At 37.5% G+C, this 19755-nt stretch overlaps 1 protein-coding gene across 3 annotated transcripts; it reads right to left on the bottom strand.

Annotated features, from left to right (window-relative positions):
- Positions 1-15802: 15802 nt before the first annotated feature.
- Positions 15803-18585, bottom strand: LOC131160398 (O-fucosyltransferase 23). 3 transcript variants are annotated; one of them, XM_058116051.1, is made up of 3 exons: positions 18039-18585; positions 17806-17922; positions 15803-17721 (listed from the first exon to the last, which is right to left on the bottom strand). In XM_058116051.1, exon 3 carries the CDS (start codon positions 17541-17543, stop codon positions 16209-16211), a length of 1335 nt encoding a protein of 444 aa, XP_057972034.1. In that variant the 5' UTR covers positions 17544-17721; positions 17806-17922; positions 18039-18585; the 3' UTR covers positions 15803-16208. The 3 variants fall into 3 exon arrangements, with proteins under 3 accessions (XP_057972034.1, XP_057972037.1, XP_057972035.1); XM_058116054.1 differs by having other exon boundaries at positions 17817-17922; positions 18039-18544; XM_058116052.1 differs by having other exon boundaries at positions 17806-18544.
- Between the last annotated feature and the right edge of the window lie 1170 nt (positions 18586-19755).

The following is a 19755-nucleotide window of genomic DNA, read 5'->3' as shown; positions in this document are numbered from 1 at the left end:
AAGGTTGAGGTAAGGAAATGAACTATATATGTTGTTTTTAGGATTTAATTGGTTAATGTGAGTGTGTGGGCCTAGGAATGTTAAATGGTATTTATCATGGGGTTGAGCTGATTAAATTAGGGTATATGGATATAGGGTGTAGTGCGAATGCCACAGGCATCGTTCAATGATCCTTGCAGGCATATTTCTAGGAAACAGGTAAGAGGAATAAATTATGTCAGACATTTCGGGAATAAGTCGATTAATTTAAAGCATGAGAAAATGATAATATTGTAAAGGATTTTATAACTTATCTGGTATTTGAAAATACTGGTTTTGAAATATCATATATTTATCTGAGTAATTACCAATTTATAAAATATTGTTCAAAATTTGTGTGGCATAGTATTGGTTTTGTTACCGCATATTTAACATGTGGGAATATTTTATGATGAAATGTGATTTATACTGGCAGATATTGTGAAATGATAGAATATGATTTTATATTTAATATATGGGAATATTTTATGACAGAATGTGATTTATATTGGCTTATGAGAATTATTGAAAACATAGCCACGATATTTTGATACAGAGAAATGTGATTTATACAGAGAAGATATTTTTGATATTGAGATTACTGTGGAAATTGTGGAAATGAGAACCCTAATGGACCAGTGATGTAATTGAGAGCACGGTACCATTGTTAGGAAATGATTTAGTGCAACCACACTTCTCAGGGAGAGTGTTGGTATTAGAAGTCGATTGGGCTTGCGAAGAGATGTTGACCGCCCCTCGGTCTGGACCAGACTGCGGTGGGTCAATCGTACTATAGGTGAGAATTGTTTTGACTTAACTTGGTGGGCCAACCATGGTTAAGTCCCGCCTTTGGGTCGCACAACCTAGTTATTTGGGGTGATTACATGACGGTGATATATGGAGGTCCACTCAAGTTGGTTCCTCATTATAGACATGATGAAACTACGTTTACAGACATGTTGGGTTTCGAACCTAGGAAAACATATTGAGCACATACATATTTTCGAGAAAAATATATGGTTGCAAATGTATATATATGTATATGGATATGAGTACAGATTTTATGATTACTTGGTTAAATTATTTATTAAATGAACGTGTTTTGATTCATTTAAACTCATGTTGCCACACACTAACAATAATTTATTCCAATTTACTAGCAGGTGTCTCACTCCTTAATATTACATTTCAGGAAATCCAAAGAGACAAGCTTAGAGAACTCCGGGCAGGATTAATGGTTTTGGGGATTGAAGTTAGTGCCAGTGAGACACTGCTATTTTATATGTGTATAGATATGTTTATGTACCTTGGGTTATATAGGTGGTTTTGGGAGAGAGATAATTTTGTATTATGATGGTAATAGTACTCTGGTATGTATTGTATATGTGATGTATGTATATTATGCTTCTGCTGTATTGTAATATAGTTTATAGATAGTTGTACCCGGTAACCCAATTGAGAGGTGGTTTATATATGGTATCAAAGATTCATGCATATATATATATATATAGTAAAATTTTCGGGTCGTCACATGGTGAGTGCAAGGGAGGGTTTACTAGGGCTAAGGGATTGTGCCATCTATGTGAGTGAGAGGACACCTTAAACCAAGTAACCATGGGGTGATTATTCTGCATTGGGATAACAGAAGGTGAGCAATCATGGTGAGGTGATGAAGACCAAGGAGATGAAGTCAAACACTCTAGAATTTGAGTGGGTGAATGTGACAAGGTGGAAGGAATTGAGGAGAAGTGGGTAGGTGTCGGTGGGCCAGATTCGGAATGTGAGGGAACGAGAGAAGACATGGCACATGGTATGGGCAATTGAGGGGAGATAGGCCATGTGGATATGGGCCAGGAGGGAAGGTGAAGACCTGAAGAGGTAGTTTGCGAAGGAGTAGCTGGTTGTGCCGAAGCGAAGGGGAAATGGGCCTCATTGAATTGCACATCTCGGAGATAGACATAGCCCAACAAAAGATGAAGGCAATGATAGCCTTTGTGGTCTGGGTTGTAGCCCATAAACACAGATAGTTTGGATCGCAGATCCATTTTATGACAATTGTAAGGCCTTAAGTTGGGCTAGCAGGCTAAGCCAAATGTGCGAAGGAATTTGTAATAAAGTGGATGACGGAAGAGAGTTTGAAAATGTGTTATGATTGAGAATTGGAGTGGGCATTCGATTAATGAGAAATACAGCTGTTTGAAATGCCTCAGACCAATATTGAGATGGCATTGATGCCTAAGTTAAAAGTGAAAGGCTAGTCTCAACAATATGGCAATAACGACGTTCTACACTTCCATTTTGGGCATAAGAATAAGGACATGTAATACGATGAACAATACCACATGATTGAATTAATTTTTGAAGAGGGCGAAATTCCCCTCTTTAATTGAATTGCACAGCCAAAACATTTGTTGAAAAATAATTACTAACATAACGTAAAAAGGCTAAGAAAAATTTAGACACATCATATTTTGATTGTAGTGGAAATAACCACATGTATTTGGTAAAATCATCTACAATGGACAAGTAGAACCGACACCTAGCTATGGATAATATGGGGCAAGGCCTCAAACATCATGAAAAAGCAATTCAAACGGTTGCTTAGATCTAGAAGCTAATAAGGGGTAAGGTAAGGCATGTGTTTTAGATTGCAAACATGTTGCACATAAGTGATCAGTGTTGGGAGTAGTCATAGGGAGTTGAAACCGACAAATTATGAGAGAGGTGATCTTGTTTGAGGGATGACCAATGCGCATATGCCATGTTTGAGGGCTTGTTCTTTCACTAAGAAAGGCTTGAGTAAGAGTAGGGGTTGAGGTTGTGACATCATGAGGCAGGACATACAAGCCATTTTCAATGTTGCCTTGAAGGAGGACCTTTTGGTTGTGTAAATCCTTCACAAAGAAACAATTGGAGTAAAATTCAAAGTAAATGAAGTTATCAAGAAAGAATTAACGACCTGAGAGTAATTTTTTAGCAATTGAAGGAACATGAATAAAATGAGAGAGAATAAAATTTCTAGTTGAGGAGCAAAGATGAGTTGAACCTGCGTGTTGATTTGGTAGTGATGAGCCATCTCCAATACCGACTTGGTCAAATCCTTGATAGGAATAGAAGTCCAAATTGAGGTTGTTGAAGTCTGCTATAAAGTGATTAGTAGCAGCCATATCTGGGAACCCAAAATTGTACTAAGGTGGTGGTGTGGGTACAGACGTAAAATTGGCTATCAGAGAGGATGGAGTTGGTGCTTGATAACTATGATTAAATCTATGGTAGGAAGATAGGGCAGTATGCCCAGTTTTGTGGCATACTTGATACAATGGTTTGCTATCTGGTCGATTAGAGAAATTACTTAAAGGACCTCTACTCTGACCCTATCCCCGACAAAAGGTAAGACCCCCTCGTCCCCTATGTGATGACCAAAAGGATGAGAGTGTTTTTGTGGTAGTAAGGTTGGTTGTCAGTGAATTACCCGTGAGAAGAGTTTGGGCTTGATGGTTGAGGCAAAATTCATGATTTAATAAGTAGCTGTAGATCTGATGGGGAGATAAGGGTTCAGGTTTGGTTGTGAGAGAGGTAACCAATGAATCATAATTGATGCTGAGACCAGCCAGTAAATACACAGAGAATTCACATGGGGAGAGAGTTTTACCAGCTGCTCCAAGTTAGGCAGCAAGTTTCTTAGCTTTGTGAAAATATTTTGTAATCGACTCAACCCCTTTCTTAATTGTAGCAAGTTGGTATTGTGTTTGCATAACATGAGTCGAAGACTGAGTTACGAATAGATTGTGTAAGGTGGTATAGACTTCATGCGAGGTGGTGCATTCCAGAACTTGCGGGAGAACATGATCGGGTAAGGAAGAATTGATGGTCAAAATGATAAGCTGGTCAAGAAAAAGCCATCGAGTGTGTTCTGGGTTGGGAATATTATCAATTGTTGGTGGAGGGATGACTGAAGATCCATCAACATGGATGTACAATTGGTTGCCTTTAAGGAAGGGAACCATTTGGGCTTTGCAGAGCAAGTAATTTTCAATATTGAGTTTAATGGTAATAAAATGACTAGCTGAATTTAGAATTGTGGCATTGATGGGAGGAGGTGCTTGGGATTTGTCGGAGGAGTCTGAAAAGACCATAGTGGTTGAAGAACAAAGGAGAGAAAAAAAGAAAAGAAAAAAATGGTGATGGACGTGAGTCCCTTAGTTGGCTTTGGATGCCATACTAAAGTAAATAACAGAATGCAAAGAAAGTGTTTGAAAAAATGCCTCAAATAATTTCCATTGATTCAGAATTTTCTTTCACACTTTATTGTGCCAAAATACAAACTTATATACACATTTGTTGTATTCCTTAGCCATCACTCCTGAGATGCTGCCATGCTGCTATGTTGGTGTGTAGGCCGCAATAATAAATCACAAGAACCCATACTACATGAGCGATAATGCCCATGTTGCATGTTGGAGTCCTTGGCCATCAACAATAAAGGAAATGTCGGTGTGCTAACAGCAATAAAGAAATCCCAAGCTGTCAGCAGTGTTGTGCTCTCCAATTTCCAATGCTTTGAATTTGTGAAAAGTAACATTACTGTGTTTGAGAACTCTCTTTAACACACAATAAGAGTCTCAGATGAAACCCACACTATACCAAACACCTAATGGATATGACTACCTTTGCAGCATAAAAAAAAAAAATGCAAAGCAATGGTGGTTCTTTACTTTCGTAAATTACTCGCATGATGAACAGAAGGGGGGCAAACTATGGGAAACATGTGAGCATACCTTCATTAAGTATATACTAGATTTACAATTAAGTATATACTAGATTTACATTGGAACTATGATGTTTAGTTAATGAAGTTGTATATTTTGACAATTATGAAACTAAGTTTCTTTGACTTGAAAATAAGACTACATGTAAAGTTTTGACACATTTCCATTTTTTATGAATTAGGCCAATTCATTCAAAATAGTTTCATTCCATAGGGAAGAGAGGAGAGAGGGGTAAGTGGAGAAAACAAAATCAAAAACAAAAAAATGATGGGGCTGGTGGGGATTACAAAGAAAGAAAGAAAGAAAGAAAGAAAGAAGAATATCCCAAAAGAGAAACAAATATATAATCATCATCTTGTCATTTATTGAAACCGAATAATAATTCTATAGCATCACAGAACAGATCTGATGAGTCAAGGGTCCTGCAAAAGAAAATGTACTCATTTCAAAAGTAATGAAACAAAAACAAGAAAATGATAATTGTTTGCATGGGATATCCCAATATCACCTAGCAAAGTTTATATATTGGTCAAGGTTGTATTAAGTAAGTCATTTTTTTTTTTAAAAAGACATGAACCTTAAGGTAGGTTCCTGAGGTAGCAACTTTATTTGTTGCATAAGAATATAAAGTATAATGGTAAAGAAGCCTCTCATGAATGAAATCTTTTACCTAATTTGACGAGGCAGAGCCTGGATACAACTAAATCACGTGGAACGTTTTTTAGCACATATACAATGTCATGCGATGACACCATGGTTTAAAAGTCATTACTAGAAGAGAGATTTTAATTAGGAACGAGTGACCTCCCACCACACCTCGGTTGGAAACTTCTTGAATCTAGAGACGAGATTTTGGCTTCATATTCTATGATTACGGATGATTACGATGGGTTCAACATAAAAAATCCACTGAACTCGTAAGGAATGAAACTGACTTTTACTATACGCACATATGTCGGGCTAATAGACAGCTCCAAAAACCAATCTCTCAATACAACTAGGTGGAGTTTTAGGATGAGTTGGCCAAGCTGCCTCACAAATTGACCAAGCTGCAATCATATATGTTTTTTTTTTCTTTTCTTGTCTTTGTTTCATTTCAGCCTACAAGAAAATTGATTGCAGCAAATCAATCCATCCAAATTTTTAGTTGAATTGCTTAGCTTTATATACTAGTCATCAGTAGCCTAAACCATACAAAAAATAAGTTAAAATTGAATGGACTCCAAATGTCTAATCTTGCTCATACATGACTCTTTGACATTATCCATCATTCTTTCCTGGTTGGAGAAAATTCAGCCTAGAATTTAAAACATTTCAAGGATGAAAATCTAAGAAAAGCTAACTTTTAGATGAATGACTGAATGAACAATGTAATCCACATGTTTCAAAATGCATACATATACAAGTGAGCATTCAAGACAAATACATCAGGACCGATAAATTCGTGTCTTCAGTCCTAAACTAAACAAACTTATCCTCCATGGATGACTTAACTCTTTGTGATTTCTCTCAGATTCCTTCATGGATTCCTATGGCATGATGCCAATTTTGGCACATCCCTTGTGTTCTCTTGCTCTTTGGCTAATACAATAGGTTCCTGTTGAGTTTCAACATGGCTTCCCTGCTCCTTTTCTCCAAAAATAAACTCTTTTCTTCCAATACCTTCATGATCGATAACATTATCCGATTGATTGCTTAGATATATGATCACTAGAGAAGTTTACTCCTTGCTCAAGGTAATTGGCTACATGAGATTTTGTGAGTGTTCTTTCCAGTGGATGGGTTCCAATAGATGCTCACTGCATTGCATATTTTTCTGTGACAACATGGCCGATCCACCCCCCCTGTTTCCCATAACTGTTGTTTACTAGCTCTTCAATGGACAGATCCAACATACAGCCAGAGATCTGGAATTGGTTCGGTAATAATTATGGTCTAGTTGGAAGTACAATTTGCATCCATCACTCCCTTCACTTTCAGTAATGTATCAAAATGGGCATTGCAACTATCAGCTTTTTGCTACTTAAGTCTCCGACATCTCTACGAGCAGGTAATAATTATGGTCTAGTTGGAAGTACAATTTGCATCCATCACTCCCTTCACTTTCAGTAATGTATCAAAATGGGCATTGCAACTATCAGCTTTTTGCTACTTAAGTCTCCGACATCTCTATAAGCAGCAGCAACAAGCCCATGAATTTGTACAGGTTCCTGATTGTGCAATGGAGTAACCACTTGAGCTCTACAAATACATGAATGGGATCACTCCACTCTTTCAAGTCAGTAACATCCCACTGAACTGCCTCAAACTGGTCTGCAGTTTCCCTAATTATTTAGTTATCTATTACTTTTTGGGAGTATGTGTTGGTCAAGGATTTGGGTCTTGAGCCCTGTAAATAAAAATAGCAGATTTAAGCTTTTGAAGAGCTGGGCTGCATGGGCTTGGTTCAACCTAACTGAGGGAAGCAGAAGGGCTTGGATTTGTCACACTTGCCATAGATTATCTAAGATAGGATAATAATTCAGGTTAAAATAGCTGAGATTTTTGGATTAGGATCTCATGATGCAGGGAGATGGAGAGGGCGGCCTCACCATAAGCTTTTTTTTTTTTTAATAGCAAAAAAGGATCTATTAATGAAAAGAATAAGTACAAGGAAAGGAGGATACGAAATCCTCTAGGAAAACTGAAAACTAAGTTACATTAAAGCTGCCTTCCAATCTCTTTGGACATCAAACAATGATAAACCCTTAAAAATCCCAAAAGAATGTGCCCAAAAAGAGGGGCAAAAATGAGTTTCTCCCGAAGTAGAGAAGAAGAGGTGTTCTTATCTCTGAAACTTCTGTCATTCCTTTCAATCCATGTCACCCACAGCGCTGAAAAAACTGCACAGACCCAAAAAATCCTCCCTGTTTTATTCTTCCCAAAACCCCAAAAACTTACCATTAAAAAATCAAAGATAGATTCTGGTGTCACCCACTCTTCTCTGAAAAGTGAAAACAGATTATCCCATATGTTTCTCGCCACTTTACAATGAAGAAATAGATTGCTAGAACTCTCATTTGAACCACTGCACAGCATACAAATATCTGGACTAAGAGTTTTGTTAAGGTCTCCTGGTCAGTAACACATCATTCATATTAATCTTGTTGAGTATGAGAGCCCAAACGAAAGCCCAGACATTAAATGAAACCTTTGGTTTCCACACAACTTTATTTAACAAATAAAGGTGTATGATTTTTGGATTAAGGACCCCAAAGTATCCCCAATCCAAAGCCATGTATCATCCCGCAAAAAATTGGTAAGAAAGAATCCAACATACTCAGCAAACGAGTTAACTCATCAACCTATCTCTCATTGAGACTCCTAAAAAAATGGAAATCTCAAGAAAAAGAGCCCCCTTCATTGAAATAAAAAGCTGAAATTGGAGCCTCATGGACGGAGGAAAGTCTAAACAAGCGCAGAACCAACAGCTCCAATGAAAACTTACCAAACCAAGAATCCTCTCAGAAGCTATTTTGACCCCATTCCCCATTTTGAAATGAGTAAAAGGAAAGACAACACAAGCTACCTGTGAAACAAACTTCCAAGGACTTGCACGAGTAGCGTTGCCACTTCCTTCCCTCCCTCATAAGTAGCACCTCCAGATCGTTGTTGAGATGAACCCTTCTAGCTCTATCTTCCTCCCCTAATAAACCACACTCCTCCTGTCTTTCCAAACAGGAAATCTCCAGCAAAATATCAATTTTCTTTTCCCATAATATCCCGAGCACTTCTTTGTTCCAAACTTTCAGTTTTTCTTTGATAAATTTCAACTTTCTCATCAACTTAAAGCCCTCCCAGCCCTGAACGTCTCTTTCCACCAAACTTTAATAGTCTCAAAAGGAAGGGTTTGTAAATCACATATTCTCAAATCTGAAAGGAGTTGGACACCACTGTATAGCATTCGACTCCAAAAGAATCGAGCAGTGGTAAAAAGTGGGCCTAACCAGAGTCTCTTGAAAAATATTAGGGAAAAGATCTTCCCACACATCAAAACATAGAAATCTATCCAAGTGAAGGCCTATCTATCTCTTGAAGCCACCCAAGTGAAATGACTAATGTTCAAAGGAATATCCCTAAGATCACAATCCCTAACGAAAGAGTCAAAGAGACTCATGCTACTAGTCACACTAGAGCCCCCAACTTCTCCCTAAAGGTTCTAATAACATTAAAGTCACCCCCACCAACCAACACAGATCGCAAAGCCCATACAAACTATCTACCTCTATAATAAAATCATCCCACTAGGAGTGTTGAGTAGGACCATAAAAGAAGGTAATCCACCATTCCCCTACACCCCTAATCTCAAGTAAGACAGACAAGGGAAAAGAACCTCAAATGATATCTTTGCAAGTTGCTAACCCAGTATCCCATGCCACTAATTGACCTCCCAAGGCTCCTAAGGATGGGAAAAAAGCCCACTCCTTGAATCTATTATCCCAAATACTTCTAAAGACATGAGAATCAGTCTAATCTAATTTTGTCTCTTCAAGAACAAAAACATAATGGTTGATTTTATTCACCATATCCTTGACCACCCTCCTTTTATTTGATCCCCCCAAACCTCTAACATTCCAAGACATAATCTTCATTGGAGACACTACCAACCCCTAGAAACTTACTACTTTTCTTATAGTTTTCTGAGGAAGCTAATCTAACTAGCTACCTGCTCAATTTATTAGCTTTTTTCCTCTCCTCTAAATCCTTTTTCTTAAGCCTAACCGAATCACTTGAAGGAGTTGTCAAGCTAAGTCCCATATCGTCAAGTACTTCCTGAGCCTCCTAGTTTTCACTCTTAGCCCTAAAAGGTCAACCATTTGTAGATTTCCTTCACCTCTTGATTCCTTATGGAAACTTAGTAGTATAGAGTTAATATGAGAAAACATAGAATTAAATGGCATAACTTTGGAAATAGTATCTCTCCCCAATTTTGTTTCCTGGGAGTTGTTTGCCAAATTGCTTGTCTTCTCTTCAAAATTGATCACAAACGTTAAGTGATTGGGTTCATCAAGGGATGGAGATTCTGTAGTTGTTGTGGGAAGAAAAGTACCATCTGAAATCCTAACCTTATTTGTACTCTGATTACTTGTACATAGATCAACACGATTCTTTGTAGATACAACATTCATTTCTTCGCCCTTCCTCAGCTTTTCTATTAACAAATCCTCATCCTTGGACTCAAATAATGACAAAGACTCTTCACCGTCTTCTGCATATTCAAAATTATCTTCGTCCCGACTCTTGAATTCCACAACTTTTTACCTTTCCTCTTATCCAAAGGACCTGCTTCCATCATCATACTTTTAGTGCGTTCATAGACTTCATCCAATCTATTCAATTTCTGAGACGGATTTCTCTGCATTTCCATCACAGCCCCTGCCTTTCCTTCTTGGAGATCCATATTTTTTGCTTCGTTGAACTTTCCCTAACCTCTCTGTTTCCCTCTTCACCTAAATGTAATTCCTCCAATTGCACTATAGATGTCCTCATGTTCTCTTTCATCCTATCCTAGAAAAACATTCTTTAGAAGATGAGGGCTCCTGCCTGTCAAGTTGGAATAAAGCCCGGATGTCATTTATTCTATTTGTTCCTGAGCCATTTTGCAATTCTTAATGGACCACCTCTGTACCCAAATTCTCTAGCTTGGTCTTCAAGGCTAGCCTGTAAGTACTTCTTCTGTAAAAGGGCTTGGAAAACTCTGTTTTAGGCCTAGAAAAATTAGACTCTTATGATTTATACTTTCTAGCCAAATTGTTTACCGTCTTTTCTGGCTCATTTGGAAGCTCCAGCTATTCTCTTATGCCTGTTTGGATATTGTCTCTTGTACTTCTCCTTAAACCCCCCATTAACAATGGAAACAAACTTACCTTGTGTGGATTCTTTCCTTTCATAACTTCCAACTCCAGAATACCTTACTCTTTGCTGATCTTTTCCAGAATTCCTTCTTGTCCCCTGGTCTGAAATATCCCCAGAACTCTTGACTAACTTTACGTTCTTGCTGAAATTTTGATTGATAGATTCTGCCCTTGCTCCTACATCTGTTGGTCCATAGTCTAGAGACAGCACATTCTCGCCCCACCTTAAGTTAGAGCTTGTATTTTTCTTGGGTTCTTTAAAAAACTTAACAATATAAAAAAACCTAAACCATCCCCCTGCCTCCTTCCCTTCTGGTATGCAAATCTATGTATTACACCTTTGTTTGTAATCTTTTACAGAGATAAGAATCAACCAAAGTTGTTGGCACTCAACTGAAGCATGATAAAGTGGTTCCATGTTTTGAAAGACTTAATCCAGGGATCCTATGTCATTTTAAATGGAAAAATCAGTAACAGTTTGGAAAGCCAGCTCCCTTCCCCTCTTTTAAAGAAAGTATGAAAAGTCTGTTTCCCACTCTTCTCTGAAATTTTGAAAAACTCCCATTGTTTGCAAGTGAAAACCATTTCTTACCTAACAAACAATTGATCTCCCCCATCCAGATGATATCTCTTCCACTTGCAGCAAACTCAAATTTTCAGGTTGTGAAGGATTTTTGCCTGCTGAAACAATCACCAGTCAGAGTTCAAGATTTCCTTCAACTGCTAATACATCTTACCAGTCAATACCAACTGGTGGTCAATGAGATGGTTGGCAGATGTTATGTATGTTGTTGCAGTTGTTAGTGGGGGTTGAACGAGACTCTAATGACCAGAGAAGAGTTGTCATGAGAAGCTTCCGAGAGTCGATTGGTGTTTGGCAAGATGGTAGGCAAATGCTGTCGCAGGTGGAGGTTGCAACATGACAACCAAGGAAAAGTTTCCATTAGAGAAATGAGTGGCTAGTGAGAGGGTATTTTGGTGGTCAAAGAGGATTTCGGGCGAAAAAACAGTGTCTGGTTGTTGTGAATCCAGTTTCTGGGTTAGGCCTTCAATGGAGAAGAGTTCAGGTGATAAGGTTTAGGGAGAAATCGAGAGAAAAGACTCACCATGCTCTCTGTGTCAAAGATGATGTTCTCCCTTGGCAATTGTGTATGTATGTGCTCAAACTGAAGAAGCAATGACCTTCCTCCGACCAGTTGATGACTCCTCTGGTCAATGCTGCCACGACAAAGCAGGAGAATCCTAGCGCCTTAGAGGCCGTGGTGCACGGTGGCAGCAAGCGCTAGGTCATCTCACCATAAGTTGTTGCAAGGGGAAGACTGCTTATAGCTGACAGTGGCAGCATGAAGCTGGTGGCTGAGGGGGAAGAACATGTGGTAATGAGGGTGCGGTCTGATGATTGATCAAGATTAGTGATGTGATAGAGGACTGGAGATGCTCTCTCCTCAATGAGGGTGAACAGTAAGTTGACAATGCTCGGCAAAGCTCCAATTTCCAGCTTAGACTCTACAAGACCACCCTAATTTCCAGCTTAGACTCTACAAGACCACCCACATCATAAAAAAAAAAACCCCCTAAAACCCTTCCCCTTGTGTGGGCACTCGATAGCTCTGTAAGGGCCTCCACACAAGTAGCATGAAATTTTCCCCTATGCATTGGGTGTGTTAAACCCTCGAGACGATGAAGTTTCCTTCGAAGTTAAGGCCTTATAGTTGGCTCCCCCACTTTTGGGTTTTCCATTCTTGAAAGACTTTCCATTGTTTCCCCTTTCCCCAAACTCTTTGGACGAAGCAGTATTATCACCAGTGTAGTCAGTTAAGCGTTCCACTGTAGCTTGTGCGGTGGACAAGTCTTGAACTCTTTGCCGATGAAGTTTTGTTCTTACCCACGGTTTCAACCCCTCAAGAAAATAAAATAGCATATCCTTTTCCGACATGTCCTGAATATCCAACATCAAAGCAAAAAATTGTTTCACGTATTCCCTGATTGACCCAATATGCTTGAGGTCTCTCAACTTTTTCCTAGCATTATACTCAATATTCTCAGGAAATAATTGAGCCTTGAGCTCTCTCTTCAAGTCTGCCCAACAATCCACAACTCAATGTCCATTGTCAATTTCATTGTGCTTGGTACGCCACCATAGTTTGGCGTTACCAACCAAGTACATGGCCGCAGTATCCACTTTCCCCTGTTCTAAGGTTGTTCCCACAGCGTGAAAGTACTGCTCCATATCAAACAAGAAGTTCTCCAACTCGTTGGCATCACGGACACACCTATACGTCCTAGGTTCTGGTACCACCTTGGTCTTGCTAAACCCCGGAGCATTAGAGTTTCCCATAGAAAGAACCATCAGATTCATCTTTGCATCCAGATTAGCTATTTGAAACTACAAAGTTTCCATAGTATGGTGAAAGTCCTCTGACATTTCACCTATCAAACTTGCTTGATGCTTTTGTGACTCCATCACTTCATCAACAAGTCCTCTCAGTTGGGCCATCTCCGTGGCCACATTGTTGGCTTCCAGCACATTGATTCTTTTAGCATTGGTTGGTGCCATGGTCATTTACTAAAGCTTTCCTAATCCCACAACGAAGGTAAATGATTCACGTAGCAACTAATCGAGCTCTGATGTCACGGGCTGACTATTTTCACACCTTTGTGAAAGGACGGTGCGGCGCTAGCTAAAACACTCTTGCTTAACTAGCCAGCCTATCGTTTACCACAATTAACCCACGAAATACTTTCATTAACATTCAATCAAATATCAGCGGAAATAGTAAGCATTTATAAAAGCAATGGCAATAGTAAACATTGAAGCAACGTAATTCATTAACAACACCTCTGTTAACAGTGTGTGTTTAGCGAGGGAGGCAAGTAGGTTAAACACGTTGACAATAGCTAGTGAGTTTTACAAGATTGATGAACACTCACCCTAACATGCGATTCTAATCATGGCACTAGGAAACATCAATGTGACTGAGGAGTCATACTACCTTATTTGGCATACAGAGAAACAACTAGTAGAAAATAAACCTACACTAGTATTTACATGATGGAAACTCATCCCCAATGCACGAGACAAGCGATCACAGGCAAGCATAATTCCCTGAACAACTTGGTTTGTGACAAGACTAAGGATGAGGTCATGAGCTAGTAGTGGCGCATGTAGGCAGCACATGTACGTGATGATGGTGCTGATTGGACTGGTAGAGTGATACTTGTCATTGGGGATGGCGGTTGTGGTCATGGTCGAACACAACTTTGATACCAATTGACAAAGGGCCTACATCCATTCTTATACACACTAGGTAAGACCTAAAATCTCAAAATCAATTCATAATACACAACCCTGCATGAAATCCCTATTACATATCCATAGGCTTACTATGCTGGGAAACCAAGCAAAAAAACAAAAAGGAACCTAATAAAACGAAAATAGTACTTCCCTAATAGCTAGATAAGTAAACTATTCTAACTTATGACCCAATAATATGACTAGAAAATATCATGAAAAGATGAATACAAATTGAAAAAATAACTTAGAACTGAATATGACTCCAAATGCCCAAATCTTGCTCATATGTGATCTCTAGACATTCTCTATCACTAGCTCGCTTACAGCTAGAACTCATTCATATCTACTACTAAAGTACTATGGTTCCTCTTTATCAGCTCAAAGTGCAGGAAGCACAGCATGGAAACTAGATTGAGACCGCATAAGCAATGGACAGTGCTATAAACTTTCCCAACAGCCTCTTGCTGTACAGGCCAGTGGTAGGCAAGCTTTGAGGTGAGTCCTTAACTCAGACATCCTTAGTTTGACTCCTAATATACTCAAGTGAACACTTTTGGAGGGGGGCTGGTCAATTGTGGTCCATTTAGAGTCTGACGCATTCATTATCAAAACGTAGCAGCAGCAGCAACTACAGCAACAATAACAACAATAGTAAGAAGAAGAATAAACTTTGTGAACTAGTAGAAAACTTAAAATTTATCCAACGATCCTTGACAATTTATCGCCTTGTGTTTCTTAAGACCCAGGTTGTTGAAAATTTTCATTATAAGCATTCAACTGGTTGACCAACTTTAAATCATTCAGCAACATAGATGATGGAAATAAACAAGCAAACGAGAGAAATGAAAAGCTAGGAAGTAGGAACCTAATCTTCCTCAAAGAGGCTTTATTTCAACAATTCCCATGGACCCATCTAAATTGGGTTGACCTTTTAATGATGAAAGCTGGCACTGAAACCCCAGTTTGTATCATTTTCTCCCCTCCATTTTTCTAATTTTCCGATCTTCCATACAAAGGCTTGTTCTGTCAACTGAGAAAATACATGATTATTATTCTCTGCAGTGTGTAAGTTCAAAGCAAGCGATATAGATCCAGAAGTATTTGGTATGTCCCATGAAAACTACTATATTTTGGCTATGATTTCTGAAGACAGACAAATCCTTGAAATTATAACATTTGGTTTTGTTTTCTGAAGACAAACAGATCCTCAGACACAGATGTAACCAGATATGATGATACAGAGTTGAAAAAAGCATTTCACAACACATGCAACAAGATATGCATTTGAAGTGCTAAGGAATGTTACCCTCAAGATATTGCTTGTTCTCTGGGTATAGAGGCAAAAAAAAAAAATTTGCTCCAGCTTAATATAAATCTAAAATATTTACCATTCATCTAACAAGATCAGGATAATATCATAAATTATATAATTCCCAATCTGGCAAAGAAGGCTGGAATCACCTTCAGTGAAGTTGCTTGAAACCAGGAGTAGAAGAGGATATTACTTTTGATCACATATCCAGTCATAAGAAATTCCCAAAAGCATCAAACTATTGGGGACAAAGAAGGGCAAACGACATCATTTGGTTGATCAGAAGATCAATAAGGTTGGTTACGACAACCAGTTCAACCCAAGGACTCATCAAACTTCAAGTGTACTTGTTTTTTTTCCTTTTTTCCAATCTATTTTCTTAATAACTAAGCAGAATTCTGTTTCTTATCTGCAGTTACACAGTATCAGGTGTCTAACCATTATGAAGTTCTCCAAGAACATCAAATTGGAAACAAAAGATACACATCACAAAAGAAAATCAAATACACACTGCTTTTACCCAAAATCCAATAAGTAATATGGTAAAATGAAATGGGCATTGCATTTACCTAAAAATACACATCACATAAGGTTTCTTCATTTGAAGAATTCCAAATAAAATCTTAAGAGAAGCTTACAAAGAATATGGTACTGAGATGAATCTCTTCTATGAAAATATGGAATATGGGAAAATAAAAATAATCAGCAAGAAATAAAATGAATCAAAAAAATTTTAATATATTAAAATGTACCTAATTTGTATTAAACTGCTGTGTTGAGATTCTATATTACTTATATTCTTTAGGCCAAAAATTCCTCCAAACTATACCAACCCATTTCCACCGCACACATCAAATATATTTCAAGAACACAGTGGAGACAAATATTCTCTCTGATCTAAAAACAGCAGCTAGAAACATTCAACAGGAGATATCCTTAGAACCATAGCTAATAGCCTGAAGGCTCAAATCAGACATATTTGTCATCCATCTCTGAGGGCCTTTTGACTTCCCTAATATATTATATGCATATGAAGCCCACCGTAAATCCATGCCACAAGTATTAGTGACACCCATTCTGATAATTTTAAGAGTTCTCTCGAGAACTATAAGGCTTGAAAATGTAGAAAAGCTATTCCCAACAAAGACGTCTGCCCTCAAGCAAACCTCATAATCTATAGCTGACTGAATTAGATATGGATACTTCTTATAAATTCCATCAACACCCAATTTTTTCTTCTCAAAAGGAAGCAAGCCTTCCTTCCAACCACTTAATATAGAAGCATCTTCAAGAAGACTGTCAGCCACTGCAAGGTAAACAACAGTTGGAGTTTTCAAGCCCGCAATGTTTCCTACTCTTTCCATAATCTCCTCCTTGCTGCTACAGATTTGGTTTATGTTGGACCTTTGCTCTAACTTCTTACAGTGAATCATCCAGTCTTTCTCTATTCTCAAGTGGACAGCTGCATAAGGAACTGACTGAGTTGAAGAACCATCTAATTCCATATGACTTTGGGAAGAATCAAATTTTCTTTTCAACTCTCTCCCTGTTGTTCTAATCTTGGAGACAACTCTATCAGCTTCCTTAGCTATTTCGTCCACTAAAACTAAGCATTCAAAAACTTTCGCATACTCTTTAACTGGCCAATGATCAGGCCACAAAAATGGATTCTTCCCAGTTATGCGAATCATCTCAAATGCATCAAATGGGTCATTGCTAAATTGTCTCAATTGATCCAAATCTCTTTCAGCTGTCCATTTCCTTCCACTTCCCTTCTGAAGTTGAATTTCCTGCGTTTGATTTAAGAGATCTGAGTAATGACCCAACTGGACGAACCCTTTGCATAGTGAATTAAACCTCTCAAATTTGAAGATCTTATCAAAGGAAATGGGTTGCAGGAGGTCAATTTCTTTGTAAAATAGTGAAGCACTTAACTGAGGCATCAAAAGCGTTCGGTTCAGCATTCTAGCAGTTAGGCAAGCTCTTGCAAATGCAATTTTCTGATTGTTTAATCCCCAAACAATTTGAGGAACCTCCAAGAACTTGTCTTTCCGGATTCCGAATTCAGAATTCAATGGCAAAGATCGGTTACGGATCAATATAGAGTTGTTCAATTCAATCCCACCAAACTCTTTTAATGAAGACAGCAAAACAGCTCTAAAAACCAGGACAGAAACGATCAAAGCAAGACATCTGCATGCCGCAGAATTCAAGTGGAACAATCTTAAATGCTTGCAGCTCAAGAGGTGGTCCATTTGGTTTCTGTCAGCGCTCCCTCATTAACAAAAAGCTCTTTTCAATCCAACCATATCTCGCATATTACCGGTAATTTGATCATTCTACCACTTCGAAAGAACAGGCCTCTGCCCCAGAAATAGCGCAGAATGAACCAGAACGAACCCATTATAATCCAAAGATGTCAAACCCGAAAATCTACATGACCCAAAATAAGAATAAAGATTACAACTTGCTTAAAGAAGATTCGGTAAAGAGAATAAACATTACATGAAACATTACCGATTTTGCACCTCAGTTCTATTGGGGAAATATTTAAGAAACAAGACCCATTCAATCCCCGATGCCGATTTCAAGCCAGAGCTCCAATAAGAAGTCCTTGAAAGAAAACCATCTAACCTGATTAATGGAAAAGATCAAAAACACCATTAAAGCTTGCCTCTTTCTCAACTCAACTTGCCGTAGAATCAAACAGACATTCCAAAAATCAGCAACAAAAATGACATTAAACCCACATTCGTATCCCAGCAAAAGTCGATTCCAAGACGACAATAACGAATCCAGAAAAACAGGCTTTATGTTTGTAAGAACCTGTATTGAAAATCAGACAAGACGGCGATCGTGCACGAATAGGAATCCAAAAAGGATTAAATTCAACAAAAGCAAAACACCAACCATGGAAAAAAATCAAGAAGATTCGGGAAAGCAAAGTAAATAAAGATCTACATATATATATATATATAGAGAGAGAGAGAGAGAGAGAGAGAGAGAGAGAGAGAGAGAGAACTGAGAACAATCTATCTACTCTATAAGTGTCAAATCAAAACGAACTGCGACAGAGGAAAAAGGACGACAGTAAAAGGCAGTCGGAGATCAGAAATTTGCAGGCGGGGGGTCGTTGCTGCCCCTACCGCGTCCGATTTAGAAAAGACAATGGGAGTTGAGTGCTCAGGACTGCCCTGCGCCTTTACGGAATATAACTGGTTTCTCTGACACAAGTGCCTTTTTATCTCTCGTCCATCCAAAGGGAAAAAAAAAAAAAAGGAATACCTTGTGATTTTCGGTGGGCGGCAGGGCACAATATATATTTTTTATAATAAAGAATTGGGACAGTAAAGACTTGTGCAGGCATATCCAGCCGTGTACCTTGTGAAGTTTAAGGAAGTGCTTTAATGCGCACTTCTCTTTTGGCCCACTGCGCCTCCTCCATGAAGGGCTTTGGAGAATTTTTTACGAAAATAATAAATTTAAAATATAATGAAAAAAATTGTATGATGATTGGTAAAGTAAATAAGAAAATATGCACCATCGACTTTTTATAAATCTATTTCAAACAAAAATCGATGAATTGAATGTCGATTTCAATTCTAATTAGTGTTGTAACACAATCAGTGTGAACCAACTTTTAAAAAATCCATTTCAAAAATTTTGATCCTTTGGAGTTGAAATTTTCTCTATTTTTATGTTTAGTATTGTAGTAGAATTGAGCATTTGGAGTTTTGAGTTTTTATTTTTTGTATTGGTTTCATTGTGATTGAGATATTTTTCCAATTATGATGTATTTGTGTTTATGTATTTTTGTGAGATTAGAGTTTATGTATGTAAAATGAGATTTGTTTGATATTATTATGATTTCATCATAATATTTATTATTATATGTGATTTTGCATGATTTGATTACACAATTATTTTTTTCAACCTTGATAATATATTATTGTGAAAATAATAATTTTAAATGGCTTCAAAATAATTTTTTGTTGAAATTTTGTTAGAAAGAATGTTTATTTGAAGCAAATAGAAGTTAATATTTGTTGAAAATTTATTATTGAGATATTTGTTTCAAATATAAGTTAATATTTGTTCAAAATTTTTCATTACAATATTAGTTTTGTTAAAAAAATAATGTCTATTAAAAATTATTTTTTGATAAAAATAATAATTTTAGATAAAAAATAATGTTTTAGTTGTAGTTAAAATATGCTTTTGCAAGAAAATAATATTTACATTAGTTTAATTGCAATTTGGAATAAGAGTAATTTGATTTGAAATTAGTTATTTAGTAAAATATATTCAATTGAAAATTAGTTGTTGCGTGGGAATATTTTATTTTGGAAATTGGCATCGGAATATATTTAAGATTAGTATAGAAATCAATAAATAAGGATTTCAAATAGAACAATCTATTGCGTAGAATTGAAAACTGATTGAGATTTGATATTAAAAATTTAGACT

The sequence above is a fragment of the Malania oleifera genome, chromosome 7 (assembly GCF_029873635.1).
Source record: "Malania oleifera isolate guangnan ecotype guangnan chromosome 7, ASM2987363v1, whole genome shotgun sequence".
Classification (NCBI taxonomy): domain Eukaryota; kingdom Viridiplantae; phylum Streptophyta; class Magnoliopsida; order Santalales; family Ximeniaceae; genus Malania; species Malania oleifera.
Note: the sequence above shows the minus strand (reverse complement) of the source record. Positions and strands in the feature narration are given on the sequence as shown.